This window comes from Scardinius erythrophthalmus, assembly GCF_964197995.2.
Source record: "Scardinius erythrophthalmus genome assembly, chromosome: 12".
In the NCBI taxonomy this organism is placed as follows: Eukaryota; Metazoa; Chordata; class Actinopteri; order Cypriniformes; family Leuciscidae; genus Scardinius; species Scardinius erythrophthalmus.
Genome location: NC_138232.1, coordinates 11,679,404 through 11,699,397, shown reverse-complemented (window position 1 = coordinate 11,699,397; position 19,994 = coordinate 11,679,404). Strand labels below are relative to the sequence as shown.

General features: G+C 38.5%; 1 protein-coding gene across 4 annotated transcripts in view; it reads left to right on the top strand.

Moving 5' to 3' along the window:
• itpr1a (inositol 1,4,5-trisphosphate receptor, type 1a) overlaps positions 1–19,994 on the top strand; it is a 34,974-nt gene that overhangs the window by 11,859 nt on the left and 3,121 nt on the right. For 2 of the 4 annotated variants that reach the window (XM_081379848.1, XM_081379846.1), the window contains exons 9-53: positions 16–162; positions 259–354; positions 752–906; positions 992–1,091; positions 1,178–1,338; positions 2,181–2,322; positions 2,410–2,568; positions 2,703–2,875; positions 3,338–3,457; positions 4,433–4,627; positions 4,711–4,962; positions 5,053–5,194; positions 5,745–5,892; positions 6,371–6,561; positions 6,711–6,837; positions 6,919–6,973; positions 7,056–7,221; positions 7,803–7,970; positions 8,061–8,138; positions 8,253–8,390; positions 8,489–8,614; positions 8,709–8,909; positions 9,032–9,147; positions 9,514–9,649; positions 9,816–9,941; positions 10,015–10,143; positions 10,234–10,354; positions 10,998–11,182; positions 11,473–11,621; positions 11,810–11,921; positions 12,449–12,484; positions 13,151–13,198; positions 13,444–13,570; positions 13,653–13,825; positions 14,391–14,574; positions 14,760–15,013; positions 15,247–15,447; positions 15,552–15,662; positions 16,713–16,808; positions 16,964–17,092; positions 17,687–17,782; positions 17,889–18,081; positions 19,326–19,448; positions 19,557–19,732; positions 19,877–19,994. The exon at positions 19,877–19,994 is cut by the window's right edge and continues 47 nt beyond it. In XM_081379848.1, coding sequence (XP_081235974.1) covers positions 16–162; positions 259–354; positions 752–906; positions 992–1,091; positions 1,178–1,338; positions 2,181–2,322; positions 2,410–2,568; positions 2,703–2,875; positions 3,338–3,457; positions 4,433–4,627; positions 4,711–4,962; positions 5,053–5,194; positions 5,745–5,892; positions 6,371–6,561; positions 6,711–6,837; positions 6,919–6,973; positions 7,056–7,221; positions 7,803–7,970; positions 8,061–8,138; positions 8,253–8,390; positions 8,489–8,614; positions 8,709–8,909; positions 9,032–9,147; positions 9,514–9,649; positions 9,816–9,941; positions 10,015–10,143; positions 10,234–10,354; positions 10,998–11,182; positions 11,473–11,621; positions 11,810–11,921; positions 12,449–12,484; positions 13,151–13,198; positions 13,444–13,570; positions 13,653–13,825; positions 14,391–14,574; positions 14,760–15,013; positions 15,247–15,447; positions 15,552–15,662; positions 16,713–16,808; positions 16,964–17,092; positions 17,687–17,782; positions 17,889–18,081; positions 19,326–19,448; positions 19,557–19,732; positions 19,877–19,994 — 6,379 coding nt within the window. The remainder of the gene's footprint in view (positions 1–15; positions 163–258; positions 355–751; positions 907–991; positions 1,092–1,177; positions 1,339–2,180; positions 2,323–2,409; positions 2,569–2,702; positions 2,876–3,337; positions 3,458–4,432; positions 4,628–4,710; positions 4,963–5,052; positions 5,195–5,744; positions 5,893–6,370; positions 6,562–6,710; positions 6,838–6,918; positions 6,974–7,055; positions 7,222–7,802; positions 7,971–8,060; positions 8,139–8,252; positions 8,391–8,488; positions 8,615–8,708; positions 8,910–9,031; positions 9,148–9,513; positions 9,650–9,815; positions 9,942–10,014; positions 10,144–10,233; positions 10,355–10,997; positions 11,183–11,472; positions 11,622–11,809; positions 11,922–12,448; positions 12,485–13,150; positions 13,199–13,443; positions 13,571–13,652; positions 13,826–14,390; positions 14,575–14,759; positions 15,014–15,246; positions 15,448–15,551; positions 15,663–16,712; positions 16,809–16,963; positions 17,093–17,686; positions 17,783–17,888; positions 18,082–19,325; positions 19,449–19,556; positions 19,733–19,876) is intronic. The other 2 variants (XM_081379849.1, XM_081379847.1) reach the window with 1 other exon arrangement.

Here is a 19,994-nt window from a genome sequence, read left to right as displayed (position 1 = left end):
AATACATGTTATCAGGGTGACGTGGTGAGGCTTTTTCATGCGGAGCAGGAGAAGTTTCTGACGTGTGATGAACACAGAAAAAAGCAGTATGTCTTTTTGCGTACCACCGGGCGCCAGTCTGCAACCTCCGCCACTAGTAGCAAAGCACTCTGGGAGGTAGAGGTAAGTTAAGGACTAAGCTTTGTGAAGTTGGCCAGTTGTTTTTGTGAGTTTGATTGTTGGTATGGGAATCTAAACAGATGTTTGCATGCTTTTCAGGTGGTTCAGCATGATCCCTGCAGAGGCGGAGCCGGCTACTGGAACAGCCTCTTTAGGTTCAAACACTTGGCCACAGGCCATTACCTTGCTGCAGAGGTTAGACCGATATGTTACCTGGAATAAGAGTTCACACACATACACACATGCAAATTAATCAAAGAGTGTGTAGTTCGAGAGCTTGATGTTAGAAAGAGTAGAGAAGGTGACTTGCGACATTTATCTAATTATTCTAACCTTATTGTGATCAGGTAAATCCAGACTATGAAGAAGAATACCTGGAGTCCCGTTCCTCTGTGAGTGTGTGCTTGAGAGCGTGTGTGACTGTGTGTGTCTGTGTTTTTCCCCTTTCACCTTCTGAGCTTCTGAATTCATAGTATGAGCAATTTGAGGGTCTCTTTACCATATTGCACTCATTTCAACACACATTAGTTGAGACAAAGCAGACTGTCATCTTGAATGCACAGTCACAGTTGATCGACTGTTTCTCTCGCAGCTGGATTCGGAGCAAGAAATGATGCGGACACGTGCACGTAACCCTCAGGATAAGGTTATGTATACACTGGTGTCTGTTCCTGATGGCAATGACATTTCGTCAATCTTTGAGCTTGACCCCACCACTCTGAGAGGCGGAGACTCGCTTGTGCCGAGGTACAGCGAGATTGTGACTTCTTGTGACATCTTCTGATTAATTATACTTATATAATCTTGTCGTATTTTGGATTGTGCCTGTCAGAAACTCATATGTGAGGCTCAGGCATCTCTGCACCAATACGTGGGTCCACAGCACCAACCAGCCAATAGATAAAGAGGAAGAGAAACCAGTCATGCTCAGAGTGAGTCAGCTTCTGTCTATGTATGACTAACATTGGTTTATGGTTTCTCTGAAGTGTGTCTCCTTCACTCTGTATTTGTGTCTCAGATAGGAACGTCTCCTCTGAAGGAAGATAAAGAGGCTTTTGCCATAGTGCCAGTGTCTCCGGCTGAAGTTCGGGATCTGGATTTTGCTAATGATGCTAGTAAAGTGTTAGCTTCCATCGCAGCCAAACTGGAGAAGGGCACTATCACCCAAAATGAGAGGAGGTAAAGGTTACATTCATCTATTCATCCATGTGTCTGTCCATCAGTCCCTCTGTCCTTCTATCTATCTATCTTCAACCATTTATTCATCTTTTCATTCATCCATCTGTCCATTGGACCTTTTTCCATCCATCTGCCCTCTGTTTTCTTTCTTCATCCATCCATCCATTGATCTATTCATCTGTCTGTCCATCTGTCCATCCTTCTTTCAACTATTTTATCTTTCCATCCATCCATCCATTCACCCATTCTGTCTTTCCTTCAACCACCCATTCATCCATCCATTCATTCATCATCTGTCTATCTCTGTCCTTCCATCCGTTCTTCAACCATTTCTTCATCTTTTTATCTTCATCCTTTCATCCATCTGTCCTTTTGACTTTTAAATATCTATCCATCCATCTTCCCATCTTTTTGTTCTTTCTTCCTTCCTGTCCGTCAATCTATTTGTACATTCATCCATCTGTCCAGATTCCATCCTTTAACTATTATATCTTCCCATCATCTATCCATCTGTCCATCCATTTGTCTGTCTGTCCGTCCTTCTTTCCTTCAACCACACAGTCATCCAATAGTTCATCCATTCATTCATCTGTGCATTTGACTTTCAATCCAATTTTCTATCCATCTTTCTTTAGATCTTTTATTATTTCTTACTTCATCCATCCATGCATCCATTAGTCTGTTTATTAATTTATCCTTCCATCCGTCCATCCATCCATCTGACCATCTGACCATCTTTCTAACAATATTATTTTAACCAATTCATCTTTATGCCCTTTTTTTGTTAAACTGCTCACACTTAAAAAAAACACATTGTCTGCCCATCATGCTCTCACACACAGGTCAGTGACAAAGCTACTGGAGGATCTGGTGTATTTTGTGGTGGACATTCCCAGCTGTGCTCAGGATGTGCTGGAGATCACAGTCAACAAACCCAACAGAGAGCGTCAGAAACTCATGAGAGAGCAGAACATACTCAAACAGGTACTCTTATAGGGTTTAGTTTTAAAACATCTCACTAACATTTCTTTTCAATGACCTTTCTATCCGTCTTGTTGTGTGATTGGCCAGATATTCAAGCTGCTGCAGGCCCCATTCACTGACAGTGGGGATGGCCCTATGCTGCGACTTGAAGAGCTTGCAGACCAACGGCACGCACCTTTTCGTCACATCTGTCGGCTCTGCTACAGGGTCTTACGTCACTCACAGCAGGACTATCGCAAAAATCAGGTTAAACTACTGTGAAACAAAATAAATGCAACAAAATTACACTACTGCAATTACAAAATTCACTTACAACCCCTTGTACTATAATATTGTACTAAATGCAAAAATGTCCTCTTTCTCTCATTATTTGTGTTTAGGAGTACATAGCAAAGCAGTTCCGCTTCATGCAGAAGCAGATAGGATATGATGTGCTTGCTGAAGACACTATCACAGCCCTGCTGCACAACAACAGGAAGCTTCTGGAGAAACACATCACTGCAGCTGAGATAGACACCTTCGTCAGCCTGGTCCGCAAGAACAGAGAGCCCAGGTGTGCGAAAATAGATCTGCATAAATGTTCTTGGTCATTTACATGTATTCATTTAGCATACCCTTTCATCTAAAGCAGGGGTGGGGAACGTTGGTCCAGGAGGGTCGAGTTTAGCTCCAACCCTGAAAGAAACTCACCTGATTGTAGCCTTAGTAATCCTGAAGACATTGATTAGCTTGTTCAGGTGTGTTTGATTAGGGTTGGAACTTGGAACTAAACTCTGCTGGACAGTGGCCCTCTAGGACCAACCACCCCTGATCTAAAGCAACAAACAAATGAGAAATGTTATGATGTAAGTGATTAATCTTAAGTACAATCCAGTACAGAGATGTTGGCGGTTTAAGCGAATGTGAAATAGATGTTTTAAAGTAAGAGTTAAGAAGTACAGTAGAAGTGTATTAAGTTGTGTCTTCAGGTGTTGGTCTGAAGATCCTGAATGATTGAGTGTCCCTGTTTCTCTAGATTTCTGGACTACTTATCAGATCTATGTGTGTCGATGAATAAATCCATCCCTGTCACTCAAGAACTCATCTGTAATGCTGTGCTGGACCCAGCCAATGCAGACATCCTCATCGAAACAAAGTACAACACCTACACTGACTATTATTCTATGTGCATGTTTAGAACAATATACACTACTGAGTTAATTACTTACATCAAGACAAACAAAAATTGTATTACAAGTTTTTGAAATTGTTTGTTAACATGGACAAACGGTGCATGATCTAATTATGTATGTGCTAATTTGCATAAATACCACAACAGATCTAAACATTGGGTCTTGCCAGGTGAAAATGTCTTGTTCAATCTTGTTGACAAATAACAGTAAAATACTTGATGTTAAGGTCTGAATGGAACCCATTTAGGCTACCCATGAACATTAATACATAGAGGCAGGAAGAAGCTTTGAGGATACAAAATTAGTTGAGTTTGCTTCTGCTGCAGTTTGTTCAAAGTTGACCCTCATTTTGGCTTAAAATGACTGGACTGAATGCATTTAATTGATGGATTGTTACAAAAACATTCTATTTCAAATAAACGCTGTTCTTTTTAATTTTCTATTCATCAAAGAATCCTGAAAAAAATGCATCAGTTTCCATATTAAGCAGCACAGCTGTTTTCAACATTGATAATAATAAGAAATATTTTTTGAGCACCAATTCAGCATATTAGAATGATTTCTGAAGGATCATGTGACTGAAGACTAGATGCTAATGGCTGCTGAAAAATCAGCCTTGCCATCACAGGGAAAATAACGTTTCACAATATTACTGTTTTTACTGTGTTTTTGATTAAATAAATGGAAAAAAATCAGCATAAGAAATCTTACTGGCCCCAACCTTTGAATGATAGTGTTGCAGAACAGCTAAAACAGCTATTTAGCAAGCAAGCACAATTTTGAACATGTAGTGCCATTTTTGAGGGCAAATCATCTCATCTACACTGAATCAAACCAGATAGTGAAAGTTCATGGAATTAAAAATAGTTTGCTCGTGTGGTCCACAAGAATAGAGGTCTGTGGGTGTGGTATTGAATGAATGTGTTTTTGTGTGACAGGCTTGTGTTATCACGGTTTGAGGTGGCAGGAACAGTGCTTGGTGAGAGCGCAGAAGAGGAAGAAGAGGATGAAGAAGAGGTATGGTTGTTCTGGAAGGACAGTAGAGGAGAGGTGAAGAGTAAGAGCATTAGAGAGCTTGCACAGGACGCCAAAGAGGGACATACAGAGGACCATGAAGTTATCAATTATTACAGGCATGCACACACACCTACATTTACATGAACATTTGATGAAAGGAAAGATACACAGAAATAAAATGATAACGTCTCTCTGTCAGGTATCAGCTGAATTTGTTTGCACGGATGTGTCTGGATCGGCAGTACCTAGCCATTAATAAGATATCAGCACAACTGGATGTGGATCTGATCTTACGCTGCATGTCAGACGAAGACTTGCCCTTTGACCTCAGAGCCTCATTCTGCCGCATGATGCTGCACATGCATGTAGACCGTGACCCTCAGGAGCAGGTCACCCCTGTCAAATATGCTCGTCTGTGGTCTGAAATCCCTTCACAAATTGCCATTGATGAGTAAGTAGTTCACTTTCGAAACAGTAAACGGTGAAGCCCTTTTAGTGAGTAGTTTATTTATTAGCCAGATGTTTTCCTGTTTCTTGCCAGTTATGATAATGATGGGACATCACGTGATGAGGTGAAGGAGCGCTTCTGTCTGACAATGGAGTTTGTGGAGAATTACTTGCGGGATGTTGTTTGCCAGAGTTTCCCATTCTCAGACAAGGAGAAAAACAAGCTCACTTTTGAGGTGTGTCTTTTAAAAAATATATATATTTAGGGTTAAATTTACCCAATGTATCTTATTCACTATGCACTCGCTAGTTTAAACAGATGACAAATAACGCGGTATTTGAATTAAGCCATTGCCATTGTATTAGGCTTCTTATCATTTTAATTTAATTTAATTTAATTTAATTTAATTTAATTTAATTTAATTTAATTTAATTTAATTTAATATTCAACAGTATTATTGATCTGCCTGCATTGACACCATTATATGAGAACGGAGCTGAGCTGTACGATGAGATCACGGTTTTCTTCAAACAATCTTTATTGTAAAAAGCGCTTTATAAATAAAGGTGACTTGACTTACTTGACTTGACTTATAGCTTGCTCAAAAAAATGCAAGATTTTCCTGGCACAGTTAACATTGTTTCCAGCTGCAGAAATCAGCATTTTATTTAAAAGAGATGCTATATAATAAAAAAATAATAAAAAAGTATATAAAATATTAGTTCTTAGTTCTTTAGTTTTTAAAACAAGGACACTTTTCTGAAATGCTTTTCCACTTTCTATAGGTGGTGAACCTGGCGAGAAACCTGATTTATTTCGGTTTCTATAACTTCAGTGATCTGCTGAGGTTGACCAAAATCCTGTTGGCAATCCTGGACTGTGTCCACATCAGCAACCCCTTTCCCATCAAACTGGATAGAGAACCCGGCAAAGGTCAGAAACAATTAGATGGAAAATAATTTGTAAAAACATTCTCACAAATGTTTTGCGTTCCCCCGACAAACTTTGCGTTCACTTGCAAAGAACACAAAAGTTTTGCAAACGAATGCAAACGTTTTTGCGAGGAAACACAAAGGTTTTGCGAGGGAACGCAATTTTTAATATTTTAGTAATTTAATAATATTTAATAGTAATATTAAAATATGATTTAAAATATGTATTTATGATAATAATAATACTGTAATAATTTATATTTATTACTGAATCAACATAAATACATTCAGTCACACCAACAAAACTTAATTAAAGGTTATATCAGTGAGAAATAGCTTTGAAGTAACAGTTGCAGGTTACTTGTTTTTATTGTGTATATTATATGTCCACACCAATTACACAAACTAAAGTCCTACTAAAATGAACTAATGTCAGCAACAAAAGCTCTAGTGTGAAAGTGTCCTGTTTATGCCGGTAGGAAGTAATGTGATGCGGTCCATCCATGGGGTTGGAGAGCTGATGACACAGGTGGTGTTGAGGGGTGGGGGATTTCTGCCAGCCACCTCCCACAACCCTCCCGATAGAGATGAAGTTAAATCCCAAAGTGAACCTCAGAAACAAGACATACTTGTGATGGACACCAAACTCAAGATCATTGAGATCCTGCAGGTGTTAAAACACACCCTAGCCAACAATTGGATTGTGATGTTCCATATAATTTAATATTTGATAAGTTAATATCTTAAATGTCTAGGAAATGCAAAATTAGTTTTCTACAAGTACATATAGCTGTTTTCACTCTCTAATCTTCTGTGTAGTTCATTCTGAATGTGCGGTTGGACTACAGGATCTCCTGCCTGCTCTGTATCTTTAAGACAGAGTTTGATGAGAGCAACTCTCAAACAGAGCCGTCTGTAAGCCAGGACTCTACTGGCAGTGTTCAAGGTGAGATGAGCAAGTGTGTGTTTGTTTCAGTATCAGCTGGTATGGATAAAGTTGTGTGTGAATAACTTCTATCTTTGTTAGGCGCGCTGGACTTTGAGCACATTGAAGAGCAGGCGGAGGGTATTTTTGGAGGAAGGTAAGAAGTCTGTGCTCATTGGTAGTTTGTCTCATGTTTGTGTTATGTATGTGTGTGAATCTGTGTGTGTTTGTGTTTGTAGTGAAGAGAACACCCCACTGGATCTTGATGATCACGGTGGCCGGACGTTTCTGAGGGTCCTACTGCACCTGACCATGCATGACTATCCTCCACTGGTGTCACGAGCCCTTCACCTCCTCTTCCGACACTTTAGCCAACGCCAGGAGGTTTTACAGGCCTTTAAGCAGGTATTCATTCATTCATTCATATAACTTTATAGAAATGTGTATTTATGCAATTTTAATAGTGCTGTCAAATCGATTAATCGCATCTAACATAAACGTTTTTGTTTACATACTGTAATATGTTTGTGTGAAATATATATTGTTATATTATATATATATATATATATATATATACACACACACATATATTATGTAAACAAAAACTTTTAAGTTAGATGCAATTAATCACGATTAATCGATTTGACAGCACAAATTTTTAAATAAAGTTGAAAGGCCATCTTTTTATGTTATTCATATCGTATTTTTAGTCGTCTTCCCATTAATAACGAAAGTCATACATTTCTTAGATACATATACTATTTTTGTTTCAGTTTAATAAATGTTAAAATTGTTAATGGTTATTTCACTCTTTGATAATTCATATTTGTGAAAATAATAACTTATTTATTTTATTTTATCAACTTAAATTGTTTTATTTTATTTTTTATAAAAAAATAAATCCCCCAAAGTTGAAGAAAGCACCCAGTATTTCAGATGAATAATACCATTGTAATAAATGAACATTTTCTGTTGTACCTGTCCAGGTTCAGCTTCTGGTGACCAGCCAGGATGTGGAAAACTATAAACAGATCAAGTCAGATCTGGACCAGCTGAGGTCTATAGTAGAGAAATCAGAGCTGTGGGTGTATAAGAGACAGGGGTCAGACTCTGGACTGGACCCTGGAGAGGTCAACACTGAAGCTCACCACAAGGTCACGACGTGCTCCCATTATTATCTGTCCATAAAAAACGAAGAAGCCTAGTGAATTATATGATGAATGAAAGTTTTTCTCCTCCAATAGGTTGTCATCAACTCAAGTAGATCAGACAAACCAAAAGTGGAGAGTACAAGCAGCTCAAACTACAGAGTCGTGAAAGAGGTGTAGTGTGTTTTTCGTTTATAGAGTTAGTAGGTTTTGACAAGAAAACAGAATGTTCTGTGAAGAGTGAAGTAAGTTTTATGTTTGAAAGTATTGTTATGTTTGTGTGTGTAGATCCTGCTGAGGCTGAGCAAATTGTGTGTCTTGGAGGGCATCTCTGGCAAGAAGAATAAGAAACAGCAGCAGCGGCTCCTCAGGAACATGGGAGCACACAGTGTGGTCTTGGAACTGTTGCAGATCCCTTACGAGAAGGTGCGGGTCAGCCTTTGTGAAACTGAAAGGGTTAGCATTCATCATTGAGCACTTGAAGTAGATTTAAATGGTTATATGTGTGTTTGTTGAAATTTTAGGGAGAGGATATTCAGATGCAGGAGATTATGACTTTAGCCCATCAGTTCCTTCAGAACTTCTGTGCTGGAAATCAACAGAACCAGACACTTCTACACAAACACATTAATCTGTTCCTCAACCCTGGGGTGAGAGCAATCACAAATAAACACATTTTCATCTGTGCATTTCAGCTGTTCTTCACTCAGTTCTCTGTCCCTCTGTTTCTCCTTCTGTTTCTAGATACTGGAGGCAGTGACCATGCAGCATATCTTCATGAATAATTTCCAGTTGTGTAGTGAGATTAATGAGCGGGTGGTGCAGCACTTTGTGCACTGCATCGAAACGCACGGCCGCAGCGTCCACTACCTCAAGTTCCTGCAAACCATCGTCAAGGCTGAGAACAAGTTCATCAAGAAATGCCAAGACATTGTCATGGCTGAGGTCTGTGGGCCAGGCAAACAATTTTTAAGATTAGTGTTTCTAACTACAAGCCCCACATTGCTACTTTTCAAACTAGTGAAGACTGTTCTTAGTGAAATGAAAATGTGTGTGTATTTGTGTAGTTGGTGACTGCAGGTGAGGATGTGCTGGTGTTTTATAATGACCGGGCATCTTTTCAATCATTGGTCCAAATGATGCGTCTTGAGAGGGAACGACTTGATGAGAGCAGTGCACTCAGGTAAGGAGGCGCCTTTGCTTAATGTCCCTGTCTCCACTCTAATCCACTTAATACTTATAAGTTTACATAAATATACATATACAATATACATTACATAAAAAAACGAAAATGCTATACAAAAATGCAAATGTTAGTATGACAATATAATATGATATAATAATTTGCACTTTAACTACTATTTTTTTACACTATATATATATATATATATATATATATATATATACTGTATATATATATTCTTTTTATATGTTATGTGTCTTAGTGTTTACACTTTATGTTTTACAAAGTCATACAAAGTTTGTAAGCTTTTTCCTGCTAAATATTTGCCATCAGCGGTATTAGATTTGTTTTCACTGACTCTTGCAGGTATCATATTCACTTAGTGGAGTTGCTGGCTGTGTGCACTGAAGGGAAGAACGTTTACACTGAGATCAAATGCAACTCCCTGCTCCCCCTGGATGATATTGTACGTGTGGTCACACATGAGGACTGCATCCCTGAGGTGTGTGTAGCAGGGGAAAAGGCTTGAAGTGTTTGTCTTTGTTGAATGTGTTGAATAATTTTAGATTTAGATTGTATAAGTTTTTTTTCTTTTATTGTATTATAACAGAAGTCATTTGTAGATCTGTGTGACTTCATAAGATGTGAATATATTACTTATAATGTAGGTGAAGATGGCCTATGTGAACTTCCTGAATCACTGCTATGTGGATACAGAGGTTGAGATGAAGGAGATCTACACCAGCAATCACATGTGGAAACTTTTTGATGATTTCCTGGTGGACATCTGCAGAGTAAGACTAGGCACTCAAAGATATACTCATAATGTGGTCTTGATACTCAAACATTCAACATGACTTCTTGTAGGTGTGCAATAACACGAGTGACCGTAAGCACGCTGACACAGTTCTAGAGCGCTACGTTACTGACACCATCATGAGTATCGTCACCACCTTTTTCAGCTCACCGTTCTCAGACCAGAGCACAAGTTTGCAGGTAACACACTGTGTCTTCCAGCAGCCCAGTACAACTCAGCATCATTTAGACCATCTGTAAGAGTGACATTCATCTCTGTTTGTGGCTTAGACCCGGCAGCCAGTGTTTGTGCAGCTGCTGCAGGGAGTTTTCCGAGTGTATCACTGCAACTGGCTGCTCCCAGGTCAGAAGGGGAACGTGGAAGCCTGCATCAAAGTGCTGAGTGACGTGGGTAAGAGCATCAATTCCACCAGCTGTTTGTAACTTTCTTAATGTTACCTTGAATTGTATTATTGTGTTGTATCATACGATTATAATCTTAAAATTAGTGCCTAAAACATTTCTAGAACAGTGGATCGCAACCTTTTTGACTCAAAGGTCCCCTGTTGTCCAACACAATATTCAAAGGCTCCCCTATATATTCCTATTTCCGTTGTAATTATGACAGAGCTGCTTGGTTTCAAACTTTATATATGAAAAAAACTGGGAGTATTGATATATTAAATTAATTTTCACAATTTGTTTTGGGAGTTCAGAAGTTTCAAGAACTATATGTTTTCAATTAAAATATTTTACATTTTTACATTCATCATATTTTTTTATTTTTCTATATTAGAAATACGTTTCAGTTTACATCTTGATTTTTTTTTTTTTTTAGGATTTTAATTTAGATTATAGTTTGATTATTTTAAAATATTGATTATATTTTATTAATCTGAATACCTTTTTAGTCATCTTGCCCCTAGTGTGCCACAGGCCCCTGGTTAAGAACCACTGTTCTAGAAAGTTGTATGGTGCCGAACTAGTGGCACCGAACATTTTGTGTAATGCATGACTCTGAATGTGCGTGTCTTTTACCATTTTGTATTGTGCAGCCAAAGGCAGAGCCATAGCCATTCCTGTGGATCTGGACTGTCAGGTGAATAATCTGTTCATGAAGTCCAACAACATAGTGCAGAAAACAGCCCTCAGCTGGAGATTGTCCGTCCGTAATGCTACGCGAAGAGATTCTGTTCTGACCACCTCCCGAGACTACCGCAACATCATTGAAAGACTCCAGGTGAATGCTATGTATTTTATGCTTATTAGAATAAAAACATGCTTCCTCTCTATTGAAATCAGTAGTGAGAAGTGCTATGTTTGTGGAGTTATTGTGTGGAGTTACTAGGTAGACAGCTCATTAGGTTTCAGAACAGAGCTATAATGTCTGTTTGTCTTGTCAATGATCACTCATGTCTCTCGTTTAATTCCTATTAAACCTGTATGCAATTGTTTTGTCTCAGTGCCTTACTTGTTAGTGTGTGTGGTGAATGTGTGCTTTTGTGTGTATTTGTGTATGTGTGTCTTCAGGATATTGTGTCTGCCTTGGAGGAGCGGTTGAGGCCTCTGGTTCAGGCTGAGTTGTCTGTATTGGTGGATGTTCTCCATCGTCCAGAACTGCTGTTCCCAGAGCACACTGAAGCCCACCGCAAGTGTGAGAGTGGAGGCTTCATTTGCAAGTATGATAAGCTCTTGTTGCAATATTTAATAAAAATGTAATACTTTATATAACATAATAAAATACTATGTTATTTATTATAGGTTATCATGCTGATTAATTGTAAAATATATTACTATTTTATTATATTTTCATCATTGCTTAGATGTTTTAATTACATTGGCACACTTTTATCTGCTTTTTGTACAGATTGATAAAACATACCAAGCAACTTCTAGAGGAAAATGAGGAGAGGCTTTGTATCAAAGTCTTGCAGACACTAAGAGAGATGATGACCAAAGACAGAGGATATGGAGAGAAGGTATTTAACACAGCAAACAGTAATAAAAGGACTTAGAGATGTGTTAAAAAAAGTTTTTATCTTAAGGTATAATACAGATGTGATAGCAAAACATCTTAAGTGTTGTGAGAGGTTGATGGCATTGTCCTCTACACGTACCATTTTCATTTGTAGTGTCTGCATGTGTGATCTTAATCACAAATGCAAGTCCTGCTAGAGCATGTTTACTTAAAGCTGCAGTCCGTAACTTTTTTTGTGTTCATAAATCACTACGGTAGACCTATAATAAGTGTTTATATTCAGACTATTTTAGACTGGTACAGGTTGTACCACTGTCAAGTAGCCCATTACTTCCGCAAGATTCAGGCAGCTCTGTTTATTAACCGCTAGAGTGCCAAAAGTTACAGACTGCAGCTTTAAGTTAGAGTTAATGGTCACATCTCCTCTGTTATGTCTTTCTGTTACCACTCATGCCACTAATAGTTACTGGCTTAATTTGAAGAATGTCCACCCTTTCATTAACCCCGTACTTCACTCCTCTTTTTCAGCTACTGGGATTTGATGATGAGATGGATGTCACTGAGGTTGTCCCCTTTTTGTCATTCATCCCATCTTCCCCTTGTTCATTTATTATCTGTGTATCTTCTTTCTTTTTCCATCCTTTAGAGTATACACATTATTTGTTAGATGTGGTATGGATATGGATCTGTTGTGGTTCAGTGTGTCCCCTAAAACCATTTGTTACCAAATAAAAAGTGAGAAAGAAAAGAGTATTTATAAGAAGGGCAAGCCTTTCAATGCGCACGCCCCCACTCTAACTTCCTTTTTCAATAATAAATACAAAGAGAACCACATTTTGTGGTGCTTTAATAGTCCTGCTAATCCAGTATGATGTAGTAAAATTAGTAATTGTTCTTAAAGCTTTACAATAAAAACCTCTTTGTGAGCTTACCTTAATATTTACCAACTATTTGGGTAATAACTGAATATTTGGACAGTTTGGATATTAAGTGTTATGTAACAGACATTTTATTCTGACCGTAACATTCTCATCTTGTACTTTTTCCTAATGTAACTCTTAAATCACTTGCATATCATAACAAACTAGGTTGCTATGAGCTGACTATATAATTTTGGTCATTATTATAACACACAAGCATGCTGCTAGGATAGATCTGGAGATTGCTGCATGATGATACTCTACTAACTCTGTGTTAGTGTTCTGTTGTCCACTCTGCTCACTCACTCAGGTGGTGGATGTCAGTCTGCCACCCAAACAGCTGGAGGATCGGAGGAGGGTAGGTCACTAACATCACCTAACCCTGCTCTTTAACCACACACCTGTACCTCTCAGCTGCCCCGGTTCAACACAACTATTCCTTTGATATTAATCATGTTTATTTAAATAGCTCTTATAATATAAATTGTTCCAAAAAATAGTGTTTTACAGCCATGCAGTGAGCAAGCTAAAACAACAATGGCAAAGAAAAAATTCCCAAAAATAAGATGCACACTGAAACACACACTCTCACTCTCATCATAGGGGGAGGCCCTTCGGCAGCTGCTCGTCAATCGCTACTATGGCTTCAGGAGTGGCGGGCGGAGAGAGAGTCTCACTTCCTTCACTAACTCTGCCCTTACACCAGTAGGACCAATCAAGAGCCAGTCAGGTGAGTTCATTTTTCATTGTACCTTCTGGGAACGTTTGTGATATAATTGAACATATGTTTTTGTGTGTTTGTATGACTGCAGGGGGTTTGAGCAGGGCTGAGATGTCATTGATGGAAGTGCAGTGCCATCTGGACCGTGAAGGGGCGTCTGACCTTGTCATTGATCTGATCATGAATGCTACCAGTGACCGTGTCTTCCACGAAAGCATCCTATTGGCCATCGCACTGTTGGAGGGTGGGAACACCATCATACAGGTCAGATAGGCCTGTCAGTGAAACGATCAAATGATATAATCGAATGTTATGGCATTATGTTATTTTATATGTCTATTACAGTTCAAAAGGACTTTATTTTTTAATGTTTTTATTCAGCAAGGATGAATTAAATTGATAAATGACAGAAGATTTCTATTTAAAATAAAAGCGGTTCTTTTGAACTTTCTATTCATCAAAGAACCCTAAAAAAATATCATGGGTTAACTGTTTTCAACATTGATAATAATAAGAAATGTTTCTTGAGCACCAAATCAGCTTATTAGAATGATTTCTAAAGGATTAAGTGACAGCTCTGCTATCACCTGAATACAAATATAAAAAATAGAAAACAATTATTTTAAATCTTAATAATATTTCACAATATTACTGTTTTTACTGAATTTCTGATCAAATAAATGCAGGCTTGGTGAGCATAAGAGACTTCTTTCAAAAACATAAAAAAATATTGCAGACCCTAAACTTCTGAATTACATTTGAAGTTTTCCATAGAACATAACATATAAATATGATGATGGATTTATGTTTGTATTTTATCTCGTTACAGCATTCCTTCTTCAAACGTTTAACAGACGACAAAAATTCCGAAAAGTTTTTCAGGGTGTTCTATGACAGAATGAAAGCAGCTCAGCTTGAGATAAAAGCCACGGTTACAGTCAACACCAGTGACCTGGGCAACAAGCGGCGTGATGACAACACTCCAGACAAAGAAACCCCACAACGCCCGAGAGGTCTGGGCTGTCAATACTTTATCCAAGTTCATATGCTATCTTTCTTTAAAATAATTGCCATTTAGTTTGATGTTTTGATTATGACCAAATACATGTTGAAGTATGTTGCTATTAAATCTGATACAGCACTTTATGAGAAGTTCTGTCATTATGATGAGATTCAAAGCCTCTTTTTTTTTCTCCAGGAAAAGATTCAGGCGTTGTGGTGACTGATGATGCTCGTGAGCAGTTGTTGGAGGCATCTGCTGTGACCAAGAAGGCCTTCAGTTCGTATCGACGAGATGCTGATCCTGAGGAGGTTTATGGCGTTGCTGATGGAGACAAAGGGAGCGGAGATAAAGGAACGGAGCAGGGCGAGATGAGTCCTGTCATTCTCATCATGCAACCAATCCTACGCTTCCTACAGCTGCTGTGTGAGAATCACAATCGAGACCTGCAGGTGTGTGTGTTTGTCACATTTACATCTCTTTTTATTGTTCTGACCTGATCAGAGGTCCACTACCAACCTGACCTGGGCCTGAAGGAACTCGGCATACTTTTTTGGGGTTCAAATTTTAACAGTATCATTGTGTTTGGTCAGAGTCTTGTTTATGGACTATGCTTTTTCTTGATATATTGGTTTGGTCCGGTTCTATACATCATATGTTTAGAACTTTCTTTTTTTTCCTGCAGAATTTCCTGCGCTGTCAGAACAATAAGAACAATTATAACCTGGTGTGTGAGACCCTGCAGTTCCTGGACTGTATCTGTGGCAGCACAACAGGAGGCCTGGGGCTGTTAGGACTCTATATCAACCAGCAAAATGTGGCTCTCATTAATCAGACTGTAGAGAGCCTCACTGAATACTGTCAAGGGCCCTGCCATGATAACCAGGCATGTACACAAACATTAAAACAATCATAAATATTATCTTTCCATCACTAAAACCATACTTGCTTCCCATATTGAATGTGTTTTGCCATATGTATTTTTTGCAGAATTGTATCGCCACCCATGAGTCTAATGGCATCGACATCATTATTGCATTGATTCTGAATGATATTAATCCACTGGGCAGAAAAAGAATGGATCTGGTTCTAGAATTAAAGGTACGTCACTTTAATCTTAAAGGAGAACTCCGGTCAATTTTAACATTGAGCTCATTTTTTTGTAAATTTGGAGTGCTGTCAATACAGAGAACAATGACAAAAATCGGTGTTGCCTACACCGTGTTATCCTCTTTTTAAAATTTGCACCCTGTTGACTTCAATGGGGCAAGTACTAAACCTGCTTTTAGCCTCTTAACATCCTTGATGTGTCATTACAAGTGCACAGCCAATGTGAGTGATTCCTTCAGAGTGATCACAGGTGAATCTGACTGCAGTAGATGTGAAAGATATGAATAAAAAAGATGTTTATTCAGCCAGCGCAAATACCTGTATTTTCTTCCTGTTTTCGGTCGAAGTCCGTAGTAATCGATTGTCGAGTTCACGCGCGTGATCATAGGTAACTAAACCTATGCGTGTGAACTCGACAATCGATTACTACGGACTTCGACCGAAAACAGGAAGAAAATACAGGTATGTGCGCTGGCTGAATAAACAGATTCACCTGTGTTCACTCTGAAGGAATTACTCACATTAGATGTGCACTTGTAATGACACATCAAGGATGTTAAGAGGCTAAAAGCAGGTTTAAATATTGCCCCATTGAAGTCAACAGGGTGCAAATTTTAAAAAGAGGATAAGACGGTGTAGGCAACACCGATTTTTGTCGTTGTTCTCTGTATTGACAGCACTCCAAATTTACAAAGAATTAGCTCAATGTTAAAATTGACCGAAATTCTACTTTAAACAGGGCCGGTTCTAGGCATGGGCAGGGGTGGACTAAGCAAAAAATTAACATCAAATTATTAACAATGCAATAAAAATTGGTCAGGCCTCAAGTCCTATAAAGCAGTTCTTCTCAACCCTTTTTTACTATCTAATGAAGACAATATTTGAAGGCCCCCCCAATATATTTTTCGTATTCTTCTGTTATTATTCATAATTACTTTTTATTTTAAAGTGGTAAAATATAAAAATAATTAACTTAACTGAATGTTTTTGGGTTTTATCTTTTTATTACCAATACATTTACACAATTGTCTTTTTTCTTAGAATAATGCATCTAAGCTACTGCTGGCCATCATGGAGAGCCGTCACGACAGTGAGAACGCAGAAAGAATTCTTTACAACATGAGACCAAAAGAACTAGTGAGTATGTTAGTTATTATGCCAGAATATCCTGCTTCACTCATTGCTTTAACTATATCTTGGAGTCATTCTATAAAGACAGATATCAAACCGTAAACATTAACATTCTTTGGATACAACATTTGCACAACTCCAGCTGTGTGTTCATGTTCAAGGTGGAGGTGATGAAAATGGCCTACCAGCAGGGGGAGACAGAGTTTGAGGATGAGGAACAGGAGAACGGAGAGGACCATGCGGCTTCACCACGCAATGTTGGACACAACATCTATATCCTTGCACATCAGGTACACACACACTCCTGTACATATGAACAAAAATAACTTTTTCCACATCTGCAAGTGTAGGATATAAGGAGAACATTTGCCAGCCATAAATATTTCTTGCTGTGAAACTGTATTTTGCAATATATGGTAAATTTTCTACTGTGGCAAAAGATGCAAGTGAAGACAGATGTCTTACTTTAATACTTTGAATTACGCATGTCACTTCTGTCAGCGAGAGTTAGATTACCATTCCTTTGATTCTTTTTAATCCACAATAAAGTTACTAACTGACAAGCGTATTTTTATTTGGTACAGTATTTACTATACCAAAGCCAGTTGGAAAGTGTTTGGGCCTTTCATAAGAACATTTTTATTAGAAAATTGTGATTTTCCTGATCTACATGTAAGCACACAAAAACTGGATAACAATATGTTTAAAACCATGTCAGTGGGCAGAATAATTAGTCAAGCTATTATTTCACAACCTTTAAAATATACACCTCGAAAAACCTCAATGGTGTGTACGGCCCTGACCATTATTCCATATGGCATAACTCTTTATCTAAGAGCACTTCATTAGATCAGTAGTGTGACCTGATTAACCTGCCATTTCAGCTGTCACGTCACAATAAGGAGTTGCAAATACTACTGAAACCAGGTGGGGAGGACCAGGCCCTGGAGTATTACACGAAACACACCTCACAGATAGAGGTAAAACACTCAAATGCTTTTAAACATAAAATCTTGATATGCATGTTGTTTATTGTTTTTAAATTCTCATCTTTGCATGTGCTCTTTTATGTTTTTATATACACAGATAGTCCGCCAGGATCGCACTATGGAACAAATTGTGTTTCCCGTACCGAATATCTGTTCTTTTCTGACAAATGAATCCAAGCTACGTGTGTACTATGGTACAGAGAGAGATGAACAGGGCAGTAAAATAAATGACTTCTTCCTGCACGCAGACGACCTCTTCAATGAAATGAGGTGGCAGAAAAAACTAAGAGGTAAATGCGTGTTAGTTTGTTTGCATGGTCATTCTCTGCTGTTTGAAAATGGTTTAATTCAGCCCTCTTCTGTTTAAGTGTTAGGTATACATTCACTTAAACCATTCTTATTAGTTGCAAAATTGGTAGCACTTTACAGTAAGGTTTCATTAGTTAAAGCTGCAGTCCTTTTTTGGGTTAAAAATTATCCAAAATAAATTTTTGAGCAAGTACATAACCAGCCAGTGTTCTAAACTATCTGCTTGCCTTAGCTCGATTCAAAACGGTAAGCTTGTAATAATGTTTTTAATTCTAGTGATACTGGTGGATTTCCGTGGGAGATTCGAGCATGTCTTTGCGTCATTACGTCACATCTGTACACATAAAGAAGGTGTCTCGGCTAGTAGGCTATGTTGCGTGTGAGGATGTTGGAGGTGAAGATTTATAGCCTTTTCTCACAGCACTTGTAATTAACTTATCAGTTTGATGGCGGATCCAGAAAGGTTCAAACGACAATCACAAGTGACAACTGGAGATTCACCCGTTGTAAAACGCAAAAGACTTGCTACAGAAAAAAAGACACTGCAACCGGGCCCATGCGAAAACAAGGATAAATATCGGAAGGGCATTAACGCAATGCTGATGTTAACATTAACAATTTGAGAAGAAAGTATAATTTGCACGGTTTGACGTGATATGATAAGTGATTGTTAGATTTAATCAGCGCGATTTACTGCAATGCTTTTTTTCCCCTTGATTGGTCAGAACAAAAGTGGATGTTACTTACTTGCTCAGATGACATTTTCCCGTGAAAATTCTTATGTTGGTCATACTTCCAAAAAGTAGAATCTGTGATTCCTAATGACAGTATCCACACCGGTGCGGCGACCGACAGCCGCACATTCTCCTCAAAACATTGGATTCCTCCGTGCTGTGCCGTGCCGAGGCACAACCCACGTAAAGTTGATGATTCCGCGAATAACTGCAATTGCAGATTTCGTACAGAGATGGCGACAAAGAGGAAAAACTACGGACTGCAGCTTTAACATTAGTTAACATGAGCTAACATGAGCAATTGGAAAAAGCTTTAATATTGGTGTTTTAATTTATTTTAGTTTGCTTTTTCAATGTTTTACATTATCTTTTTTTATTGGCATAAGTTATGCTGTACACTGAGCTATTCTGAACAGATTGTTGTTTAATTGTACATTAGCCGTTTTTTATATCGTAATTTCTGAATTTCACCCCTTTCATTTTGTTTTTAGCACAGCCAGTTTTGTACTGGTGTAGCCGGAACATGTCTTTCTGGAGTAATGTGTCTTTTAACCTGGCTGTTCTCATTAATCTGTTGGTGGCGTTCTTCTACCCTCTGGACGGAATGAACGAAAGTGAGCTCTCTTTATAGTGTACTCCTCACGACTCAGCCTTTCTTTCCACAATATCCCTGACCTGTGTTTGAACATTTACACCTTACACGTGGTGTGTGCGTGTTTCAGGTTCACTGGATCCTTCTCTTTCTCTGTTGCTGTGGGTGTGTTTGTTGGGCTCATTGAGTTTTGTGTTGATGTCACCGAGGCCGAACGCAGTGCGAGTCCTGGTCATCTCCACTGTTCTGCAGCTGGGGTTCTCAGTGGGCCTGCAGCATATGCTGACACTCCTGGGAGCTTTTAATGTACGATCACAAACACACATGGGAGGGCTTTATTTTGAGTGCATACAATATACATTCATACACTGTACACACAGTTTTTTACAAATTACAGTCTTACGTGGTGTCAGTCTTTATTGACACTGACCTCATTTGGTGTATGCACAGGTTTGCAATAAGATAGTGTTCATGCTGAGCTTTGTGGGAAACCGTGGGACGTTTACCCGTGGTTACTGGGTGATGGTGATGGATAAAGAGTTCCTGTTTCATCTGTTGTACCTTCTCA